The sequence below is a fragment of the Anopheles cruzii genome, chromosome 3 (assembly GCF_943734635.1).
Source record: "Anopheles cruzii chromosome 3, idAnoCruzAS_RS32_06, whole genome shotgun sequence".
Lineage (NCBI taxonomy): Eukaryota > Metazoa > Arthropoda > Insecta > Diptera > Culicidae > Anopheles > Anopheles cruzii.
The window spans coordinates 79,225,901-79,247,324 of record NC_069145.1 but is presented as its reverse complement, the minus strand read 5'-3'; the positions used below and the strand labels follow the sequence as shown (position 1 = coordinate 79,247,324).

At 50.4% G+C, this 21,424-nt stretch overlaps 4 protein-coding genes across 4 annotated transcripts; 2 read left to right on the top strand and 2 right to left on the bottom strand.

Moving 5' to 3' along the window:
• Positions 1-693: 693 nt before the first annotated feature.
• LOC128271078 (coiled-coil domain-containing protein 130 homolog) lies at positions 694-1,882 on the bottom strand. Its single transcript, XM_053008513.1, has 2 exons — positions 1,292-1,882; positions 694-1,218 (listed from the first exon to the last, which is right to left on the bottom strand). Exons 1-2 carry the CDS (start codon positions 1,862-1,864, stop codon positions 694-696), a joined length of 1,098 nt encoding a protein of 365 aa, XP_052864473.1. The 5' UTR covers positions 1,865-1,882.
• A 273-nt stretch (positions 1,883-2,155) lies between these two features.
• LOC128271434 (methionine--tRNA ligase, cytoplasmic) lies at positions 2,156-5,424 on the top strand. Its single transcript, XM_053008969.1, has 4 exons — positions 2,156-2,306; positions 2,372-4,510; positions 4,573-4,666; positions 4,727-5,424. Exons 1-4 carry the CDS (start codon positions 2,204-2,206, stop codon positions 5,346-5,348), a joined length of 2,958 nt encoding a protein of 985 aa, XP_052864929.1. The 5' UTR covers positions 2,156-2,203; the 3' UTR covers positions 5,349-5,424.
• A 563-nt stretch (positions 5,425-5,987) lies between these two features.
• LOC128275518 (UDP-N-acetylhexosamine pyrophosphorylase-like protein 1) lies at positions 5,988-8,193 on the top strand. Its single transcript, XM_053014051.1, has one exon. It carries the CDS (start codon positions 6,125-6,127, stop codon positions 7,595-7,597), a length of 1,473 nt encoding a protein of 490 aa, XP_052870011.1. The 5' UTR covers positions 5,988-6,124; the 3' UTR covers positions 7,598-8,193.
• A 292-nt stretch (positions 8,194-8,485) lies between these two features.
• Positions 8,486-20,976, bottom strand: LOC128275509 (uncharacterized). The gene is made up of 10 exons (XM_053014034.1): positions 20,706-20,976; positions 17,271-20,611; positions 17,028-17,186; positions 16,524-16,770; positions 15,861-16,459; positions 15,448-15,777; positions 15,137-15,337; positions 14,724-15,068; positions 9,714-10,478; positions 8,486-9,631 (listed from the first exon to the last, which is right to left on the bottom strand). Exons 1-10 carry the CDS (start codon positions 20,974-20,976, stop codon positions 9,371-9,373), a joined length of 6,519 nt encoding a protein of 2,172 aa, XP_052869994.1. The 3' UTR covers positions 8,486-9,370.
• Between the last annotated feature and the right edge of the window lie 448 nt (positions 20,977-21,424).

Genomic DNA, 21,424 nt, shown 5'->3' with positions numbered 1-21,424 from the left:
ACACCATTTTTGTTGCACTCTGCGAAACGGGATCGAATCATCCAGAACCGCGACACTAACAATCACTTTTGCCGACCGTCACGATCTTGGCCGCAATTGTTTTCGTTTGGCTTTGGCTCCGTCGAGCTTTCTCGTGGCTCGTTTTTTGCTAGGAACGTAAAATCAACACACCTCCTTCGATTCGTCCCAGATAGTGGCACATCACGCGACACACACACGAAAAAAGGTCGATCCGGGGTCGTAAGGGTGATACTTTAAATTATGTAAAGTAAGACTAGCCCTCACATCTAGTAGACTTGGCGAGTTCGTTCCCGAAAGAGGGGCCTCGCCATAAAGCGCACGACAGTGTAACACTTTTCACTGCATCGTTTTGCTATTGATTTTACCCCCCCACAGTAGTTGCAGAGGCGACAGCGCAATCTTTGTTGATTTTCACCCTTTTTGTTAATGCGCTTGGCTGTGATCGTTGTCCTCTCTGTGGGGTGGTGGTCCCCGTGGGATCGTGCGACACAGTGACGGCCGTCCACCAACACATGCTCACCCATTCAATCCGTGTAGCAATTTTGACAGTTGCATTGAGAAACGTCAGTTTGTTTTCATTCGCTTTCGTTCGTAGGTACTTTGCTTCTAGGTTGGCCATGAATGAAAACATATGATCCGATTCCGACCGTAAGTTTGTGCTCGGTTTTTATTTTAGTCGCTATCACTAGACCCTGATCCATAATTGCACAGTAACAGACTGGGCATTGGATCGATTTGATTCATTTCTTTTGTTTTCGTCGGCTCACTACCAAATGAGCTGCATGGGGCTGGGGAGCTCGTGCCACCAACCGTTTGGGACTCCAGTTCTGCTCGATGCCCGTTGCTCGATTCTGCCGTTGCAGCGTCATTAGCAACACTACCTACATGTTTTCGGCCACCTTTGGTCGAACGTTTTACAATACCTAAACTATTTCTCTCTAACCTAATGATGTTATCGGGCGACTTGACGGCCACTTTTCTGCCGTTAACGGAAGTCGACGGTAACGCAGGGCGATTCAGAATAGCACTCCGGCGTTCTTTGTCCCGTTCGTGAATCGTTTTCGATGAATGTAACCGCATTAGGTGAGCCATACGACGATCGCTATCACATTCCGGCAGTAGCGCGACCGCAAGGCTCGATTTGGTCAATAGTGCGTTGTCTTTTTCTTCCTGCAACTTGAGCTCTTTTTTGCGTGTCTACGAAGGCAAGAAAAAACATGCAGAATATAAGTCAATTGACCCTCTAGGGCGAACGGTGGCGCTTGCGTACCCGAAACTGTGCCCGCAGCCGACTGTTTGCTTCAAAGTCGTCCCTCCAAACACTGTCGTTTCGCTGAAAAAGGCGCCCCAACACTGGCTTCGCTTCATCGGCCGTCTGTTGGTCTTTGGCCCCGTGCTCCAGCTTGTACATGGCATCATCGAACAGTTTCCGCTGGGTTTCCTTCGTTTCCGGCACAATCTGCTCATTCTGCGTCGGATCCCACCGGTTTTCCTGCCTCCGTGCCCCGGACACGATGACGTAGTCCAAGTTTTGTGGATCCGTCTTGATCTCGAAGTGATTGTCGCAGAGGTGACACTTCATCCGGAACTGGTAGACCGGTGTGGAGTAGTACATTCCGACCTTCTTCTTTTCCGCATTGTAGCGGACCCCCATGCCGATGTGGTTCTTGCAGCCATCGCACCAAATATTGTACGGCATCTCGAACCGGATGATCAGGATGCCGAGGTGGATTTTGCGGGCCCGCTCCCGCAGTGCGTGCGTACCTTGCCATTTGTTCAGACCACCCGCCCTCGGGTCGTAGTCCGGCGGATAGTACAGGTTCTGGCCTTTCCTCTCACCCATTTTGTGCCCGTGGGTTGGCCGCTGGTTGTGGTTACACTCTGGTCCGGAATAGAACGATTCCTACGGGCACTGCGATGCACACACGGCCGTGTTTGTTTTGGTCTCTGTTGACAGCTCGGTTGACACTTTGCACCCCGATGAAAATTGTACTCTGATATGATACATACACACGCGCGCATGCTCCATTCTGCGGATCGTACCGGTCTGACATTGGACGTAAATTTTGCTCTTTTCAGCATTAATTGAGTTTCCGGAATTGTTTGCTTCTCACCGTAAGTTTCGCCAGAGTTTCATCAGCCGCAAAAAGGAGAATTTTGCGCATTGTTAACGCGTCAAACCATGATCATCTACACCAACACCGGCAATCCACTCGTGTTGAAGCTGCTGATATGTGCCAATTTGGCAAAACTTGAGGTGCAGGTCAAACAGGTTACGCTTAATGGTATGTATTCCGACCAGGATGTGTGGGAAATACCAACATTCGGGTTTTCCCGGCACCATTCACAGATCCCGCCCTGGGTGACATGAAGCATCTACCGCTCCTGGAGCTGGACAGCGGTGTTAAGTTGTTTTCGACCGATGTCGCCGTCAAGTACATTCTTTCGAACGAGGAGGCGTCGGCCACCGTGGTGCAGCGAGACGAGTGGCTAGAATGGTCCTCGAAACGACTGGCGCCGGCCTTAACCCACAATATGGACGTCGGTACACGGGCGGATCCGAACACGAAACCGATTCTCAACACACTGGTTAAGATGCTGGATGACTGTCTGAGCCGAAGCGCTTTTCTAACGGGCGACCAAATTACCAGCGCCGATGTGGCCGTCTGGAGCCTTCTAGCGCCGGATGGCACCCTTAAGGGTGCGGTCAACATTGACAATCTGCTCCGCTGGTACCACCAAATAGCGGCTATGCCCGAAGTGCAGGCGGCCCTCGCTGTTCTGTCCCTGAAAGAGGCAAGCTTTGGCTCGCTGCAGGGCAGCAATCGGTTCGGCGGATTGCACCATATCGTGCTGAACCCGGAGATAGCCGACTTCGAAGGTGAGCTACTGGCGGAGACGGGCGCCAACATTGCCGAAACGGTCCAGCGCGACGAGATTGAGGCCGCCCGGGCGGCCTTTGCCGACGTCGACGAACGGGCCATTCGCGATGAGCCACGCATTGTGTTACCGAAGGCGGGTCAGAAAAATAATCTCGTTACGTCCGCCCTGCCGTACGTCAACAATGTGCCGCACCTGGGCAACATCGTCGGCTGCGTGCTGTCGGCGGATATGTTCGCGCGCTACTCGCGGCTCTGCGGCTACAACACGCTGTACATCGGCGGTACGGATGAGTACGGAACGGCCACCGAGACGAAGGCACTGGCCGAGAAGCTAACGCCACGGCAGGTCTGCGACAAGTACTTTGACGTGCACAACTCCATCTACCGCTGGTTCGGGATCGGATTCGATTACTTTGGCCGCACCACGACCACCGAGCAGACGCAGATCGTACAGGGCCTCTTCAAGGAACTGTACGCCAAAGGGTTCATCGAAACGCGGTCGGTCGACCAGCTGCTGTGTCAAAAGTGTGATCGCTATCTGGCCGACCGGTTCGTCGAAGGAACTTGCCCGCATCCCGGGTGCGGTTACGAAGACGCACGCGGCGACCAGTGCGACAAGTGCGGTAAATTGGTGAACGCAATCGACCTGCTGCGGCCACGATGCAAAATGTGCAACTCTTCGCCGATCATTCGCGAGTCGAGTCAGTTCTTCCTCGACCTGCCGAAGATTGAGCCGTCGCTGCGCGAATGGGTTGACAAAGTCGAATCGGGCTGGACGCACAATGCGCGGGTCATTACGCGTGCCTGGCTGAAGGAGGGTCTCCGATCGCGGTGCATTACGCGCGACCTCAAGTGGGGCATTCCGGTGCCCCTCGAAGGGTACGAAAGCAAGGTGTTTTACGTGTGGTTCGACGCACCGATCGGATACATTTCGATCACGAGCCGGTACTGCAAGGAGTGGCAACGGTGGTGGCAACCGGACACGGGCGTTAAGGTGGACCTGTATCAGTTCATGGCGAAGGACAATGTGCCGTTCCATTCGGTCATGTTTCCCGCTTCGCTGCTGGGCGTGAACCAGGGACACACGCTCGTGTCGCACATCATGGCCACGGAGTACCTCAACTACGAGGACGGCAAGTTTAGCAAGAGCCGTGGCATCGGCGTGTTCGGCAACGACGCGCAGGACACGGGCATCCCGGCCGACGTCTGGCGCTTCTACCTGGCGGCGTGCCGACCCGAGGGCCAAGATTCGTCGTTCAGTTGGAACGATCTGCAGGCACGGAACAATAACGAACTGTTGAAAAATCTGGGCAACTTTGCCAATCGGGCGCTGGTGTTCTGCGAAAAGTTCTTCGATTCCGTCATCCCGACGATGAATCTCACCGAGGAGGACTACACGCTCCTGGCGCTGGCTAACCGCGAACTGAAGGGCTACGTGCAGCAGATGGAGAAGGCCCGAATGCGGGACGGCATTCGGCATATGCTCCAAATTTCTCGCTACGGCAACCAGTTCATGCAAAACGAAGAACCATGGGTAAAGGTGAAGGGTACGGACGATCAGAAGGCACGGGCCGGAACCGTGATTGGACTTTGCTGCAATTTTGTTTGTAAGAGAAAACACTCCGCCATCCGCCACAAGAAGAAGTTACTATAAGATTATGTCTTTCAGGCTTACTGGCAACGCTAATCTTTCCGTTCATGCCCTCGACGGCCCGCAATCTGTATGGCCAGCTGAACGTGCGTGGAGGACACATCAATTCCGAGTACGTAGTTCCCTCCCCTTGATGCGGGTGATGCTTTAGTGTTCACTTCTTCACTTCCAGCAAACCACTGCTTCGCACGAGCCTACCAAGTGGCCATCGTATCGGGAAACCGGTCGTGTTGTTTTCCAAAATCGAAGATTCTCGTCTCGCCGAGCTGAAGACAAAGTATGGCGGACAGCAGCCGACGAAAGAACCCGCCACAGGAACCAAAAACCCGCCACGGCAGCAGCAGAAGCAGGCAGGAAGCCTTTCTTTAAAAGACGCTCAAAAAGCGGTGGACGAGCAAGGGGCAAAGGTGCACAAGATCAAATCCAGCGGTGCCGATCGGTCCGCCTGGCAGCCGGAAGTAAACCTCCTGGAGGAGCTCAAGGAACAGCTCAAGGCACTGAGCCAACCACGTACTTCGGAAAGCGGCACGAAGGTGCCAAAAGAACCGCAGCCAGCCGTTGAGACGGCCTGCGATCCTCTGGCAGTTCAGGACCTCGAGAAAGAGATTGCCCTGCAGGGCGACAAGGTGCGCCAGCTCAAGTCCAGCAGTTCGGATAAGACTGTCTGGCAGCCGGAACTTTCGGTGCTACTGTCCCTGAGAAAGAAGCTGAACAGCCTTACCGGATCGACCCCGGCTGCTGCTGCTGCGGCGAAAAAGCCGTCGGGAGGCAGAAAACAGGGAGTTAAAAAGTAAGCCACAAGAATAATGGCAGCTGTCAGCTGGAATAATAGCTCAGTTCCGGCCAACAATGGAAATAAACATTACTTTACGATTCTGCACTCCTTATTTTGGCCAATACATTATTTCTCCTATCATTTATTTTCTTCTCTGTTGCCAACGTGGTCCTATATAATTTCAACATTTCAACTGGCTGATAAAATGGTCGATTTCTCGATTTTACTATGTTGGTACTAAATTGCCTATTAATGCTATTGGCCGCCTTCCACCGAGTCTGCCAGGTTTCCCGGGCGCACCCCTAATAGTATTGCAACCAGTGTACGTCGATGTGATGCAATCTGTCAAAATGGTTTCAGTAGACGACTCCCTTACACGACTGTTTGTAAACGTGTCACAGCCAGCCACGCTTTCGGCTGGTTGTGAAAAGTAGGCGGCTACCGGGTTTATCGAAAGTAGCGACTTGAGTCTTCCGCGTTCCAAATTGCTGTTGGACTGGCCAATTGAAATTTGTGGGAGGGATGTCGGAAGTTCAAACTAGTTGACCTAGAACCGGAGCCAGCAGCAGTGGTAACACAGTAAGAACCGGCTCACCGACACGACGGCCCCCCCTCGCGCACAAACCTTCGAATTGTGCGGTGGTGGTGGTCACGCAAACAGAGAGAGAGTTGATAACCGAAAGTGGCCGCGCCGCCAGAGAACTCGAGCATCGAGTTGTAGGCGGTTAGTGTTTGAGTGGAACGGACGCAAGTTTCGCGAGCTCTTGTGTGTGCACTTCGCAGGCGAACAACACGATGGGGGAACAACAACCACAGTATGAGGCGCAGAAAAAGGAGCTCTCCAAATGGAACCAGCAACACTTGCTAACCTTCTGGCCGGATCTTTCTGTGGTTGAGCGAGCCAAACTCCTCGAATCGCTGCGGGATGCGGTCGACTGTGCCTCCTTGGATGATGCATTCCGCCGCGCTATGGCAACCGCCACGTCGGCAAAAGAAGATCTGAACGATTTGCTCAAACCACTGGAAAAGGAAATGCTTCTGTCGATCGACGACGCCTCCGAAGCGGAGCTGCAGGAACTCCAGCAAGTTGGCCTCGAGCGGATACGGGCCGGTGAGGTGGGTGTAATATTGTTAGCCGGTGGCCAAGGTACACGCCTCGGCTCAACGGCACCGAAGGGCACGTACGATGTGGGGTTGCCGTCGGGAAAATCGTTGTTTCAACTGCAAGCCGAACGCATCCGCAAGCTGGAACAATTGGCCGGCCCGGGCGCACGTATCCCGTGGTTCATAATGACCAGCGAACATACGCACCGGGAAACGATCGAATACTTCCAGGCCAACGACTACTTTGGCTTACCGGTAGAACAAGTGGTCCTGTTCCGCCAGCGCAGTGTGCCGTGCGTCGATCTGGCAGGTCGCATTCTGTTGGACGACAAATGGAAAGTAGCCACCGCACCCGATGGCAACGGGGGCATCTACCGTGCGCTAAAGGACGAAGGCATACTGGACCGGCTGGAACGGGACGGGGTGCGGTTCCTGCACGCCCACAGCGTCGATAACATACTGATCAAGGTTGCGGATCCGGTTTTCGTGGGCTACTGCGTTCGCAAGCGAGCCGACTGCGGAGTGAAAGTGATCGAGAAGGTGGAGCCCAACGAAGCGATCGGCGTTTTGTGCGACGTCAAGGGAAAGTATCAGGTGGTCGAGTACAGCGAGCTATCGCACGAGACGGCCAATCGAAGGAACTCGTCGTCCGATGGAAAGCTCACGTTCAATGCGGGCAACATATGCAATCACTTTTTCACCACCGAATTTCTACGCCGAATCGCGGACACTACGATGCCACTGCACGTGGCAAAGAAGAAAATTCCTTACGTCGACACCGTCGAGGGGTCGGCAACATGGGGGCAGCGCCTGAAGCCGAGCACCCCGAACGGTATCAAGATGGAAAAGTTTATATTCGACGTGTTTCCGCTGGCGGAACGGTTCGTCGCACTGGAGGGTCGGCGGGAGGAAGAGTTCAGTGCCCTTAAGAACAGCGATTCGGTGGGCTTCGATTGCCCATCGAGCGTTCGGGGCGATATCTATCGACTGCACCGGAAGTGGCTTATCAGTGCCGGAGCACTAGAAGTAGTGAGCGGTGGTCCCGAAGAAACCGTCTGCGAAATTGCACCCCTTCTATCGTACGCCGGCGAAGGGTTGGAGGAAATGGCTCGGGGCCACAGCTTTCACTGCCCCGTGCATCTGACCGCCGTCGATGAGCCATAAAGCCTCAGAATACGGTCGACTAGATGATACGGGGTCGATAAGTAAAACACCAATCAGTAAGGTGGTTCTTCAACAACCTTTTAAAGCCGCTTTTCAAGTGTACAAGTGCGTCTTGATCTGCATCCACATAATGAATCTATCTTCGTACGCTACTTATTTTAATTATCTGTTTTAAATTCAAACAACAGTGAGTTGTTCAGATTAGCATTTTAAAAACGATTCACGCGTATCTCAATATTGAACAAACAACTCGATTATTTTTGTTCCAGAACGGGGGAATGGCAACACAAACATTCCGTGACAATCACAATCATCAAGTGTGCATGGTGCACGCATGTATGTCATGATTGTTTTGCTTTTTGAACGCCTACATCACAGTAACCTACGACGTTAATTGCGCAAGAAATTATACAATAACGAAGCTTCGCGGGAATACGAAGAATCTTTGGTAGTGCTCCATAATATTGCGCCCAATTCCTTATTTGGTTAGTTTAGTTTTAATTTGAATTTGTTTCTACCATATTTAGGGGCCGCTACGCTTCTCGTTATGCTTTCTAGGCAATTTGTTCCAACTTGTATTGTTCGACGGCTGGATAACAATAAACTAGTATGACTTTTTCTTTCACAGACCGAGAGTATGGTAATCCGATCCGAAATCATCCACCATTCCCCGATTGACCGATAAATGTTATTGAATAAATTGAAACTCACTTACCCTCGGGCCCCCGGGTTGTAGCGGACGTTTGTTCCGGTGTTCCTACACACATCTCCGTCTGGTTTCTCTTTTCTTTCGTTGATACACCACTGTACACTGATCATTTCATCGTCCAAAAGAAGGCATGTTCACGCTGTAGAATTGCTTTTTAGGATTCACTTTTGTTTTGTTTTTATTGTAAAGTGTGTAAGCACCTTGTTTTTTGCGAAATCTTTATAAACAATAACCTCTTTCTCGTCATGCGCTTTCCGTCACTAATAACATGATGATGATGATGATGCCCAACCACTGCGCGCTGCTCGATGATGCGCTCTTTGATAGTCGAAATTGTCTCTCACTCACTCCTTTCAAAATAGCACACTTTTTTTTTACATTAACCACATCATTATTGCATTCATTTTTGTGTCATATCATGATTGAAATGCCCCAAGCATATGGCATGTTGGATCCGACCACACGTGTTTCGGTCATCGTTGTGGCGGATTTATCCCTATATTTAAAACAATAATTCATTATCCCGAGGGACCACTTGCGCACACTCTACCGGAACGGTATTGGAAGCAAATGTAGAAAGTTTTTGTGAAGTAAATATACTTATGTAATGTCTCTCCGTGCGGTGCAGGGCGCCCGGCACGTTAGTAAGAATCTTATATGCTCATTTACACTATACACTCCCCAGCTCACAGTAACTTTTACCTTAATCTAAACTTGAACAAGTTCAGCGTATTAAATATTTCTCATACTTACTTTGTACACAATTGCTATACATGTTCATTGATTTAAATTTCAAATAAATTGCATGAACAAATCCTGTTCAACCATATAAATTCTGAGGTCTCTCTGACTCAGCGGTACAAATTCTAATTCCGATTCAGTTATTGTTAACTTATGTGTGTGTCCGGGTAGAAGGTGGTTAAGTTGGTGACACAAACAATGGTCATCGTTTTGAAAATGCTCTGACCTTTGTCTCCCTCATGAAAACGCTTTTCTCTTCGTACTTTCACAAAAAGTTTGGTGTAGTCGAATGCTGTTGAATACGACATTTAAATAACGTTGACTCAACTGTACTCTACGTTCTCAACTTTGTAGCGTTTGTACGTTACGTACGGCGTACGGTTAAGGTCGTTGTTCTGTACGACCACGGTGGTGGTTAAACTTGGCGTCGTCGTTGTCGTCGTCCCCGTCCCCGTCGTCGTCTGTCTACCAAGCAACCAGTCGGTGCATACGTCACGCTGCGAGGACGATACGTTCCGATCCAGCCACCTGCTCACGAACGCACTGAATTTCCTGTGCTTTCGCTTCGTAACTGCCGGGTGGCTCTGCAAAAAAGAAGGTACACATTTCACGATCAATATTCTAACCCTGAACGAACGTTTCTTAAGTGCACGTCGCGTCCCCTACCTTGAATGCACGCGACAACGAACCGACTCGATACATTGTATATTTTTTGTTCCGAACTTTGGACGCTTTAAAATGATTGTCCATCTTCAGCTGCTCCGTATCGTCGATGTACAGACTGTGATCTCCGTTCATGCTCGATAATCGCTCCGGCGCGGACGATTTCTTGCCACTACTAGTAGTGTTGCTGGTGCTGCTGCTGCCGTACCACAGTGGATTGTCGGATTTTTTGCCACCGCCACTGCCGATGCTGTTGTTGTTCATATTGTTGATGTTGTTGTTGTTGTTCATGTTACTAGTTCCTTTTCCCGCGGTACCGCCACTTCCAGCTGCGCTACCTGCTGCCGCTGCTGCTGCTGCTGATAAGGCATTCGGTGGAACGGTGGTAGCATTAGTGGTCGTGTACGGCGGCCCGACTGTTCCAGTTTTCGTTTTATCATCGTCGTCGTCGTTGCAGGAGGTATGCTTTGAATCGAGCGTTTCTTTAGAGCTGCCGCTATCATTGGCCACGGGAGTTCCCCCTTTTACAGTGGTGCATTTTGCAACCGGTAGGTTCGCTCGGTCCCCGGCTGTCGTGTCCTCACCAGAAACAGTATCTTCCGAATCCGAAGGTACCACCGGCCACGACGTCGTGGAACCGTCCGTCGCGCTTTTACCATCGATGGTCACTGGCTGGGGTTTTTTATCGTGTCGATTGCTCTTCTTGAAATTGCGCAAGTTTCGGCCTAAGAACAGTTGACGTTGTGTGACGGCGTTCACGGGATGACGCTGCGTTGTGTGTGGCCATAAACCGAACCGAAAGAAAAGAGCAACATCAGACCCATGAGTTGTTTGGCGTACAATAAACTGATAATAACTGATATATAAAATACACACCACACACGCTACACATCATTAGGAAAACGAAAAAAGAACCACAAATTCAACTGAAACAACTACTTTTCCCAATGGCGTCACATACGAAACCGAACAACCCGAGATGCCACAGAAATGGTTAGCCAATGTCTACTATGTCAGCATGATGCAAGGGTGCAGCAAAAAGAATATACGATAATGGCAGGTATTAAGGATGTATGAATTTCTTTTGTGGGACAAAAATATGTCATTTTATAAACAGAACGAAATAACAATTAAGTGTGTACCAGGTCAAACTTAAGTCTATGATGGGGGTAATTAAGGAAGATAATGATAAAATTAAGAAAAGAATCTTATTCTATTTCCGCTCCGTTGCTATGGCAGCCCACCTAACAGCATAATTTTTCTCTTTCCCTCTTCTGTCTCTTTCTGTTGTTATTCAGAAGCTTAGCCTACATTGTAAGATATAAGCCTATTCCGCTTTTTTTAAGCAACTAAAACAAAATAAAACCTCTGCTTAACGAAAGCTACCACAATTTACACAAGATTACGAAAAAAAAACACGAGCAAAACATCCGTATTTAAAAAATGCTGGAGAAAGTAATCATTACATCGTATATTAGTGTCCCTTTCTACAAAGTTATCGAAATGGTTCCGCGTAAAAGAATCGAAGAAAAGTGCATACAAAAAGCTTGGCATAGACAACTGTATCTATGTAGAGAGAGAAGACATTCAATGTTTTTTTCTTAATAAAAAATCTCAACAATTTCATTTGCGTAACAAACAAACGGATGAACACTAGGCTACTTAAAACAAAAGTAGAAAAAAAGAAAAGACAAACAAGTTCACTATAATAAGGCGTGTTTTCCCGACGGGGCGCTCTACAGTAGCGCCGTAATGGCGGCCAAAAAGCACAATAAACGCGACAGTAATATAATATATGATAGCAATAGAAAAAAAAGCTAAAGACAGAAATAATCATATATTGGTAGAGAGTGACAATGATGGACTGGAGAAATTGTTTAACCTACCTACTCTGTCCTATACACACAACATATCAAAACGTCGCACGCGGCTGGCTCTAGTTTGCCATTCACGAAAGCGACAAGCAGCAGAAGCGGCACGCGCGCAACTTTTTTGGCTTTAATGATGGGTAGTAGTAGGTGGTGCGTGCGTGTGTCCTCTAGTTTATCTTCCCGCGCGTGGGATCACCGGCTTTTCTCCTCTTGCCTTCTTGCCTCGCTCGCCGGGCGCGATCGTCTCTCGCCGATATCATTTTCCCGCACGTCCTATTTTCGATGTGTGATAAATAAGCTAACAAATGTTCGCCCGCCATAACCACCGCCGTTATCAGGACTTCAAAACATGAATGTGTTAGAGAAAGACTGTGTACCGAAAAGGTTCAATTATTCAATAAAATATAGGACGCTTTCGAGGGGGACATCAAAAATTGTAACACTGAAAAATGTAAAAGAGGAAGGATTTTGACAGCACCTGAACCACACATAAGAAACAAGCAACGGTTTCTTGGATTGTGTTTTTTACATGACATAAAAAGCTTCACGACTCGACACTCTGACAGCTAGTCTCGCACATCCGAGAAGTAACAAAACTATTCGTTAGAAAGAAGTAACACAATATTCAGTTTTCATGTAATCTGTAAACATTGCTTGCAATGTCAGTCATAGGGGACGCGCCAGTATGGTGGTCGTGCCCCAAGTGATCGTATTTCCTTTTATTGTTTAGTTTATCGCTACATATCGTTCGTTTGCGGTTGAACTTAGAGAAGGAAAAGCTTTGCTCAAAGGATACTGTACATCTTCTTGTGTGGCCAGCAGACACAGTAGGAGCATGAGCAGAATATCGCTGTTGAGGGGGCATTGAATGCACCACCTAACACAACCCCTGCGCCCCCACCACGACTAACCAGACTTTGTGGTCAAGTCAACAACCTTTTCGTATTTATCTTTAATATTTACAACAAATTGTAAAACTGATTTTGAAGACTATTTCACTAATTCGTGCTCAATTAAGCACGATGGGGACTTTATCATTGCATTTGCACGTGTTATCCAATGAATTAGTCTCGCCCAATGGCCACATATTGTTTCATATCTGATGGGAGCAGTCAAATAGAATCTTGTAATACTAGAGAAAAACGTATCATCTTCCAATTCCTTACTCAAAAACATGTTAAAAAATATGTGTATTTATAAATGTTCCTCAAATGCCACCTCTCGCGCGAGAGCTGATAAGAATCAGAAACACATTTCTCTTTCGATTTCTTTCGAAGAACAAACATGCTCACAGTTTTATTATGATGCTTCCTTTCTCATAAAAATGGAATGTGGATTTTAGTAACTGTTCAACTGACGCGTAAAGCTCCTACTAGTGTTTCCATTCTTAGTTGCCACCGAGAAAGAGGAAGTGTACTGGCGCTTCCCTTCAGAGTTTCTGTTTAGTTTTGAACATCACTTGGGGCCACATCGTAGTGGCTCGCCGTTTGGCCGGAGTTCTAGTTTCAATAGTACATCTTCCTTTGCTCCATAACTTTTAATTTATGCTTTAGAGGCGCTACTCCAGTGTTTATGTTCAGTTTCTACCATCAAACATGTTACTTCTTTGTACAGGGCGAGAGATTCTGGTGGTTCATCTGCGCTACTGTTTCGGTTGGATTTGATTTATTGCGCTGGAGCTGATTAAACTATAAACGGACAATGTGTGGTGTACAACCTATAAGGTGTACAATAATCAGACGGGTCCAACAACAGCAGCAGCATCCCGGAATGCCAGGCCGATTGCAAAAGAAACGATGCTCTGCGCTATACGCTGCCTCGTGTTTACTCTATTTTTCTACTGTTAATATGTACAAATTTAAATATTACTTGCGCCCTGCGTCCAGCTCCAGTTAACCCTATGCTGAAGCGAAGAGAGCTCATAGAATAAGCAACAATTCGCGTCGGTTCACGACGGCGTGCGTCGCATAAAAGAAGCAAACACCGGGGGTAACAAAGACCCACAAGAGACAAAATAGGACAATTAATCGTATTCACATGGAACGTAACTCTGGAGGGACAATACAATTAAGAGATGCTCAAAACCAAACCATTTTTTTCTCATTTTTTCTATCGCCTAACTTCTTGACCTGCCTCTGACCGCGCTGCCGGAGACGGCGTAGTGCCTCGCCGCATGCCCGTTCGGGATTTATTTTCGGGATTCCCCTTTGCTGGACACTATATATCAGAGAGATTGATGATCAAAGTTATGTTTGAATGCGTTTTGCTTTTCTTTTTGCAATGAATCGTCCCATTTACACATTGGTTACGCGGGGTTTCTGTTATGGATTGCATTTTTCCGGCACATAATATGTCCGTAAAATCAAGTTTTTATTTGACCTGGTACGGAAAATGGTTAAAAGAGAAATGGTATGAAGACAGAAAAGCTTAAATTAGTGAAATATGCTATTGTGATGTTTGTTTTTTTATTAAGACAGTATTATTAAGGAATGCGGCCCGCAAACGGCACCCGCGGTGCTACTTTGGCAACAGAAGTCTGGCCCCTCGTCATATATTCAGTCTTGTAGTTGTAATCGTATGTGGTTAATTTAAAACAGATAAAAAAGGACAAAACAAATGTATGTACCCCGCGTTTGACAGTGTAAAACACGAAATTGAAAGTAGGACAAGAACGGTGATAGTAATACATGATACAAACACTCAACAATTCGCGCTAACGGTCCGCAAACTATGAAATACACGTGAAAGATAAATGTACAAGATGTTAAAGGCAAACGTGTTTGAAACATATGTGCTGATGTGTTGTGTGTTAATGTGAAGAAAGAAAAAACCATCAAAATTATACAGTTAATTACAAAATCCCAACATTAATTCACAACGAAAACGAATGAAACAAAAGCTGGTTGGCTCAATGAGTGATAACATCATCCTGCATGGCCTCTGAACAGAAAACATTCCATTAGTTGTTGTTCCCACAAGCAGTCAATTACCAGGGAACCAGGGGCACAAAAAGGGGCTATCCGTTGCGATGCTTCTAAGTCGAGCACCGTCTAAAACAAATGCTTTCCCGACTATGTTCTTCCCCGGACAAGACTAGAATCGTACAAAACATCGACCACGACCTCGGCCACTACTGACTTACCAGCTCGTCGTCCGGTTTCTCGATTTTAATTTCGGGCTCTCCACCTTCAGCAGTTCCGCCTCCCGCTTCCTCGGCCTTGCTTTTCGCAATGGAGTTTGTTGCACTCGCGTTGTGATTGTTCCTTGCGTTGCCACTGTCCAGTAGCGTAGTGCTGCCGACCCCGCCACTGCTGCCAGTGGCACCGTCTCCACCGGCGCCACTATCACTACCAGTACCGGCACCGGCCGCCGGATTCGATAACCGATCGACGTACGAACTGTACGCTTGTGAGTTAACGAAGTTGTTTGTCGTATCTTCCGAATCGGTATCGATCAGCTCGATCGTGACCCGACAGTCAATTTTATACTGCAAAAAAAAAGACATAAATTAGATTCAATGGGTACCGGAGGGGGTCGGTAATAGAGATAGCTTACGATGTAAATCTTGTAGCAGTTCTCATCCTGCAGCGAGGTCTCCGCCTTTCGCTGGTAAGCGAGCTCGGCAGCAATGCGCCGGTTTGCGGTCCTACACAAACCACCGACGGTGCCTTTACGGTTCTGGAACAGATCCACACACTCGAGGGCGCCCCGCTCCGTGACGCAGTGTTGCAACTGGCGCACCGCATTTTGCACAACCTTCACGCCGAGGAGAAAGATTAAAGAGGAAGGGGCGCGTTACAAAAGGTTCCCCCGATCAACACGGGCCCGCACGGGCACACAACACGACGATAACCGACAATCCGTACCCGGTCCAGTGTGAAAACAATGTACGCGTGGATGCCAAACATCTCGCGCAGCGTGTCCTCGTAGCTGCTCGATTCCATGTTCCCGTCGAGCAGATTCTTTAGCATCTCCAGGAACGTGCTGTAATACTCTTCGATGCGGATTTCGCTTTTCGGCTTCAAGCGCAGCGCCGTCGCGGTGCTATTGTTGCGCGTGCTCTCGTAGGCACGTTCCTCCGCGGCAATGATTTGGGCCCGCTCGTAGATCGTCCGTAAACGCTCGCACAGGATCGCGTGCAGCCGCAGAAACAGGTACCAGTTGTTGTTGGCAAAGAACAGTGTGTACGCCTCTTCCTGTCAGTAGAAAAAAGGGAAGAATCGATTTTTGAATGCCCGCCGACACAAGGGACCGACCGTCGGTTTGTCGGTTCACTTACAATGTGTTTGCCAAGGGCGTGCGCCGGTAACGGAGGCGGACTCATGGGCTGTCGGCCACTACCGGTGCCTTGGTCTTGTGATGCAGCAGCACCTGCTGCCACATCGTTTTCATCCTTAATTTCTGTTTTTATCGATAGCTGCTTATCGGTCGGACCGCTTTCAGGCGTAGTAGTAGCAGTTCCGGAAGCACTGTTTCTGCTGCTTGCATCTCCGGGGATGACACTGCTGCAGTTGTTTGTACTTTCTGCTCCCGACGACGACGAAGAAGTGATGGTTGGCGGGGTGAAAGAAGCGGAGGCGCCTGTCGCAGCACCAGCACTGCTATTAACTGCCGGTGCCACCATCGCCGGCGACTCGTAGGACCCGACGACAACCTTTGAACCGATGCTAGTGCTGCCCCCTTCTGAGGAACCGCTATTGCCGCACTCCTCTTTGGATGATGACAGTTCCGCGGCGGACGCAGTGGTAGAACCGGTTGCATTGCCTGTTGAGCCACTGCTACCAGTTGCTTTCTTCGTACTTGAAGAGGACGGTTTCGTCCCGGCACCACTACTACTACAATCATCTTCATCCTGGTCGACGTCCATATCTTTGTCGTCTGGAAAGCCAATTCAAGTGATTAAGTATGACATAACCTTCTCCTCATACGACACGACACTAACCTTCTTCCCGTTCGTCTTCGCTCAGCTGTTGCCGCGGGGCGAAGAACAAATCCGGCACAAACTGGCGCAGCATGTGCTTTATCCGTGCCTTTTCCTGCTTCTGGATGCCAGTCTGGCGCTTAACGTGGTGTATTAGCAAATTGGCTGCATCTTCCAGTATTGTCTTGTCCTTGTACGGTATCGTCATGTGTGGCCCACCACCGGCTTGCGTTGACGAGACGCCCGAATCTTCGATCTGCTCGTGGCGCTATAAGAAGACAAGAAACACAAGCACGGAGCGTGCCAGCCGTTAGTACACACGAGAGCCACTCGAAGGTTCCCCAATACGGAATCGCGTTTCGTTCACTACTACACACACGTCGTGGGGGGCGGGATCGTCGTCGAGCGCGGCGGGCGGAACGGACGGATTCACAACAACGATAAAACAACAACCAAAACTACCGGGGCACATTACATTTCGTAGAGATAAGGTGTTTGAAAAAAGAACGGGACGATCGTGTTTACCTTCATGTAACTCACCTCATCAAAAAGTGTCTCAATTTCATTGAACAAACTTTTCGAACGGAGAGCTTTGATGTCCGTCTGCTTGAAGTTGATACCCTGGTGATCCAGCGATTTTAGGTAGTACTTTTCGTTCTGCTCACGCCATTGCTTATTGAAACTCTGTATTGGAGGGCGAAAAGGGGTCAGATTTAGACGCACACGCTTCTGGTAAGGGATTAAGACGCACACGACGGGAGAACATACCTTTTGCGCTTCGCGCCATTCCTCTTCCTTTGCCTTCATGCGCCGCAACACGACCGGCACCGCGACCGATGGGTTCTTCTTGAGCCCCTGAATAATGTCGGCCGCCTTGTCGCCATAGATTCGCCTCAGCGCCCGCTGGTGTATCGTCGGTGACGTTCCACCCAAACAGTCGTCCAACCGAAACCGACTGATTTCGTCCTGCGACATGCGCGTAAGCCGCTTCTGGACCCCCTCGAGCACCCGGATCGTGGCACTGTTCGTTTCGATCACCACGTCCAGCTCGAACCGTTCGTCCTCACAGCGGTAGATAAACTCTTCGTACTGCGTTTTGCGCGACGTCACGAACGTAGAATCTTCCGACCAGGTCGGGAACGAAACCCACGTATCGTTCAGCACATCCCGGCACAGACTGGTCCGGCCGCTGCACTTGACGTTTTCGTGCGACTTCGGCAGGGCGCAGTAGCTGGCACCGAGCCGTTTGCACGTCGACAGATCAATATCCATCGCCAGCTCGTTCTGGGTGCGATCCTGTCGCTGGGCGGCTGCCGCTGCCGCCGACAGTGGCACACACTCGGTGGTCGCTCCGCTCGGAGAGCCCACGAAATCTTGGAACCACTTTAGCAGGTCCGGATAGCGGCTCAGGAACGGTGTGATCAGCGTCAGAAGATCCGATTTCGAGACAATCTCCTGATTGAACAGCGTCAGACAGCGCAGAAAGTTGGCGTACACATCGGGGCTCCGGAGCGCTTTGCGGACCTTGTCGAAAAATGCATAATCGTTCAGTGTCCCGTACTTGGACGCCTCCGCCAGTGACACGTCCCGGCAAATCGGCTTATGGCGCTTGATTGGGGGCGGACCACCAACACCGCCATCGAGTCCGCCTCCGGCCCCCCGATGATCCCGAGGCGACGACAGATTGCCCGCCATCCCGCCGCCTATCGATACCATTTGCGATGAGTACGACGGTGAACGCTTAATGGCACCACCACTGCCGCCGTGGGACATGACATGCGGCCCCATACCGCCGCCACCGCCGCCAGCACCGGACATCCCCGGTGGCAGCACATTGGCTCCGCCCGACATACTTCCCCCGAGCGATCCCATCGAAGCGTTATGGATGTACTTCTGGTTCATGTTGCTCCCGCCGCTACTGCTGGCCACATGGTTTCGATCCTTCTCCAGCAGCACCGCTCCTGCACCTCGCGAGGGCAGACCACCTCCGGACGGAAGCCCCGTCCCGGTTCCGCTTGGTGTCACGATTGCATAGTCTTTCCCGTCGCCACAGGCCGCAGCCAGCGTGGCGTAGTCGCGCTCCTGCTGCAAACGCATCAAATTTGTCTGCAAGCTGCTGTAGTTCTTCATATGGACGATTCCCATTCCGCCGGCACCGGCACCACCGCCGCCGCCACTGTTTGATAGCTTTTTGCCACTCCCGTGCACAGCCGTTCCACCCGACCCGAGTGTTCCTCCAGTGGTCGAAACGTTTCCAGTGCCGCCACCAACACTCAACTGCTGCTGATGTGCGCCATGGTGCTGTAGCGGCGAATCGTGGGCCGTCGCCAGACTATGGTTTTTGTTGGTGCCGTGCAAAACTCCGGCCGCTGTCATTACGCCGCCCGCTTGATTCTGATGGTTCCCCGTAGCATCCGGCAGGAACTGGCCGAATTCGCGCAGCAAATCTTCCTGATTATCGAACAGCTTGGCCACCTGCGTGTACACCTCCGCTTCGGTCAGCTGTTTGGCGTTGGACGAGCTGCCACTTTGGGCCGTTTCCTTCTGCGTTTTCTGCTCCCGCTGGTAGGTGTGTAGAATCTCGAGAAATCGTTTGTACTTTTCCGGCTGCGAGTGGAACCGATTCTTGATCTTGTTCACGTACGTAATGGCATGATTGAATTCGACCGGCTGGTTCGCTGTGGGCGTGTTCGGAGGCGCGGCCGTTGGGACGACCACGCCACCCGGCACCACTATCTGCTGGCCACCCCCCGTGGCTCCCTCTAGCTGGGCTGCTGCCGATTGCAATTGTGGCTGCGGGTGGTAGTGCTGCTGCTGTTGCTGCTGCTGTGATGGCGGTATGGCCGCCACCATGGCCGGCGGAGGAACGATGGAACCGGCCGTCGTTGGTTGCTGAGAAATGACTTGCTGCGAGATCAGGCGGTGGATGCTTTGCTGAGGTTGCGCCGGTTGACCACCGCCTGCAACGACCGTCGCCGTCGATGTGTCCACTACAGCGGTAACTGTTGTCGGTAGGCTAGCATTGCTTGTGGAGCCACCCGTCGAGATGGTCCGTTCCCGATGGTGGTGATCGCCGCCGCCGCCGCCGCGATGGTCACGTGTGGCGAAATTCTGCGCCATTTGCGGTGCTACGGTGGCCGCCGCGATCGTTGGTATCGGTTGCGCGTTTTGAGGTGCCACCACCGGGGCAGCATTAATCGTGATCGTCGACGCACCCGACGACGGTTGCTGCAGGGTTCCACCACCGAGCACGGGAACGATAGCGGCAGTAGCTGCAGTGCCACCGGCGGTGGTAGTTGTAACCGAGTGACCACCACCGGCGGCGGTTCCGTAGGACATGAGATTCACGCCCATCGTTGTCGCACTCGTCGGATTCGGGGTATTGCTCGAAGCCCCTCCTCCGGCACCGACGGTTGCTTGCACAATCTGGCCAACGCCCTGGAAAATGGTATTGTACTTGTGAGGCGATGGCGTCGGAGCGACCGACGTACCGGTCGCCGAGGTCGAGGGCACCGACACCGACACTTGGAAGGCGTAGCCCTGATCGTTGGCTTGCACCTCGATTTTGTAACCGGGCGGAAGGAACGTATTGAAGCCCACGATCAGCTCCGGGTGGCCCTTGAAAAGATTCGAAACCCGCTGGATAACGCCCGGCGTGTCGATGCTTTGAGATTTGAACTCTTTCATGATGTCCAGGAAGTCATTGTACACCTGCGGCTGGTTCCCGAACCGGTACTTTACTTGATCTAGATAGCTGAGCGCATCTTCCACTTTCAGGCGCTGCAACTGAGCCTGTCCCTGCGGTGCCGTCGGTGACCCACCCTGCTGCTGTTGCGTTGTTTGCTGGCCAGGGCCACCGCCGCCACCACCGCCACCTGGTAACACTCCGGGCGACATGTTTGCTATTACTTGTCCGGTACCACCGGTGCTTGTGGTTGACCCGGAATTCGGGCCTGAAGGCGCCGCCTTATGACCCGCCGCCGGTGTGCTTCGAACTTGATTAGTCGAATTCACCACGTGAACTTGCTGCTGCTGCTGAGTTGGCTGACCAACTGCCGATTGTTGTTGCTGGCCTTTAATTAGATTTGCCCCAATCGGAGAGTTATAAGCTGAAACGGGAACGGGAGAATCAGCACACGGAAGAGGGACATTTTTGGAAAACAAATATAGCCTACGTCGTTGAGATTCTTGTGGGAAACTTACAAGACGTGTACTGGACACTGGTCGCTTGTTGCGGTGGAAGCTGTGACGGTTGCTGCGAGGAGACGATGCCAGTTATGGACGGTGCCGAATCGGATGGAGTCGCAGCAGACGTTTTGATAACATTCGGTGTGATTTGATACTGTATCGTCGAGCCAGCACCGGCGGTACCGGCATTATGAGGCTGCGATGTCGTAATAATGCGCTGCTGCCCTGTTGCTTGCTGTGGCCTAGGTTGCCCAAACTGAATCTCGTCCGTTCTGCCTCGCTTCATCGTGGAACCATGTTTCGCACGCAATATCAATAACCGCTTCACACACGCGTTTCAATTGGTGCACCCCGCTGCTTTGTGGTTTTTTATTCTCCACTCCACACACAACACACAGCACTCTTTAATGTTCTGTTTATGATCGTGTCTTGTATTCGATTGATATACGGTTTCGGGAGCAATACATAAATTTTTGGATCATAGTTTCACTATGGCGCGACACTCACTCGATACACTCGCTTGTCGTACGATACGTCGAAAGTTTACTGATGAAAACTAACAAAATATAGAAAAGAGAGGTCAGTTACATTTTGTTCATGTTTCAAAAACTACAACCCAATTCAGTTGATGGTCTCGGATTGCTTTGTTGAATTTTTCGGGACACTCACGAAACGAAAAGTGTTGAAAGAAAATTTTCTCCCAACTCAGCAAAGCCACCCAAGCGTCTACGAAC

Coding starts and splice junctions, on each gene's coding strand:
- LOC128271078 (XM_053008513.1), bottom strand. CDS start 1,864: ATGGGTGAGAGGAAAGGCCAGAACCTGTACTATCCGCCGGACTACGAC. Junction 1,219..1,291: donor GGCTGCGGGCACAGTTTCGG/GTACGCAAGCGC, acceptor TTGCCTTCGTAG/ACACGCAAAAAAGAGCTCAA.
- LOC128271434 (XM_053008969.1), top strand. CDS start 2,204: ATGATCATCTACACCAACACCGGCAATCCACTCGTGTTGAAGCTGCTG. Junction 2,307..2,371: donor CAAACAGGTTACGCTTAATG/GTATGTATTCCG, acceptor CACCATTCACAG/ATCCCGCCCTGGGTGACATG. Junction 4,511..4,572: donor ACTTTGCTGCAATTTTGTTT/GTAAGAGAAAAC, acceptor TATGTCTTTCAG/GCTTACTGGCAACGCTAATC.
- LOC128275518 (XM_053014051.1), top strand. CDS start 6,125: ATGGGGGAACAACAACCACAGTATGAGGCGCAGAAAAAGGAGCTCTCC.
- LOC128275509 (XM_053014034.1), bottom strand. CDS start 20,976: ATGAAGCGAGGCAGAACGGACGAGATTCAGTTTGGGCAACCTAGGCCA. Junction 16,460..16,523: donor CGAAGACGAACGGGAAGAAG/GTTAGTGTCGTG, acceptor TTGGCTTTCCAG/ACGACAAAGATATGGACGTC. Junction 10,479..14,723: donor AGAAACCGGACGACGAGCTG/GTAAGTCAGTAG, acceptor CACACAACGCAG/CGTCATCCCGTGAACGCCGT.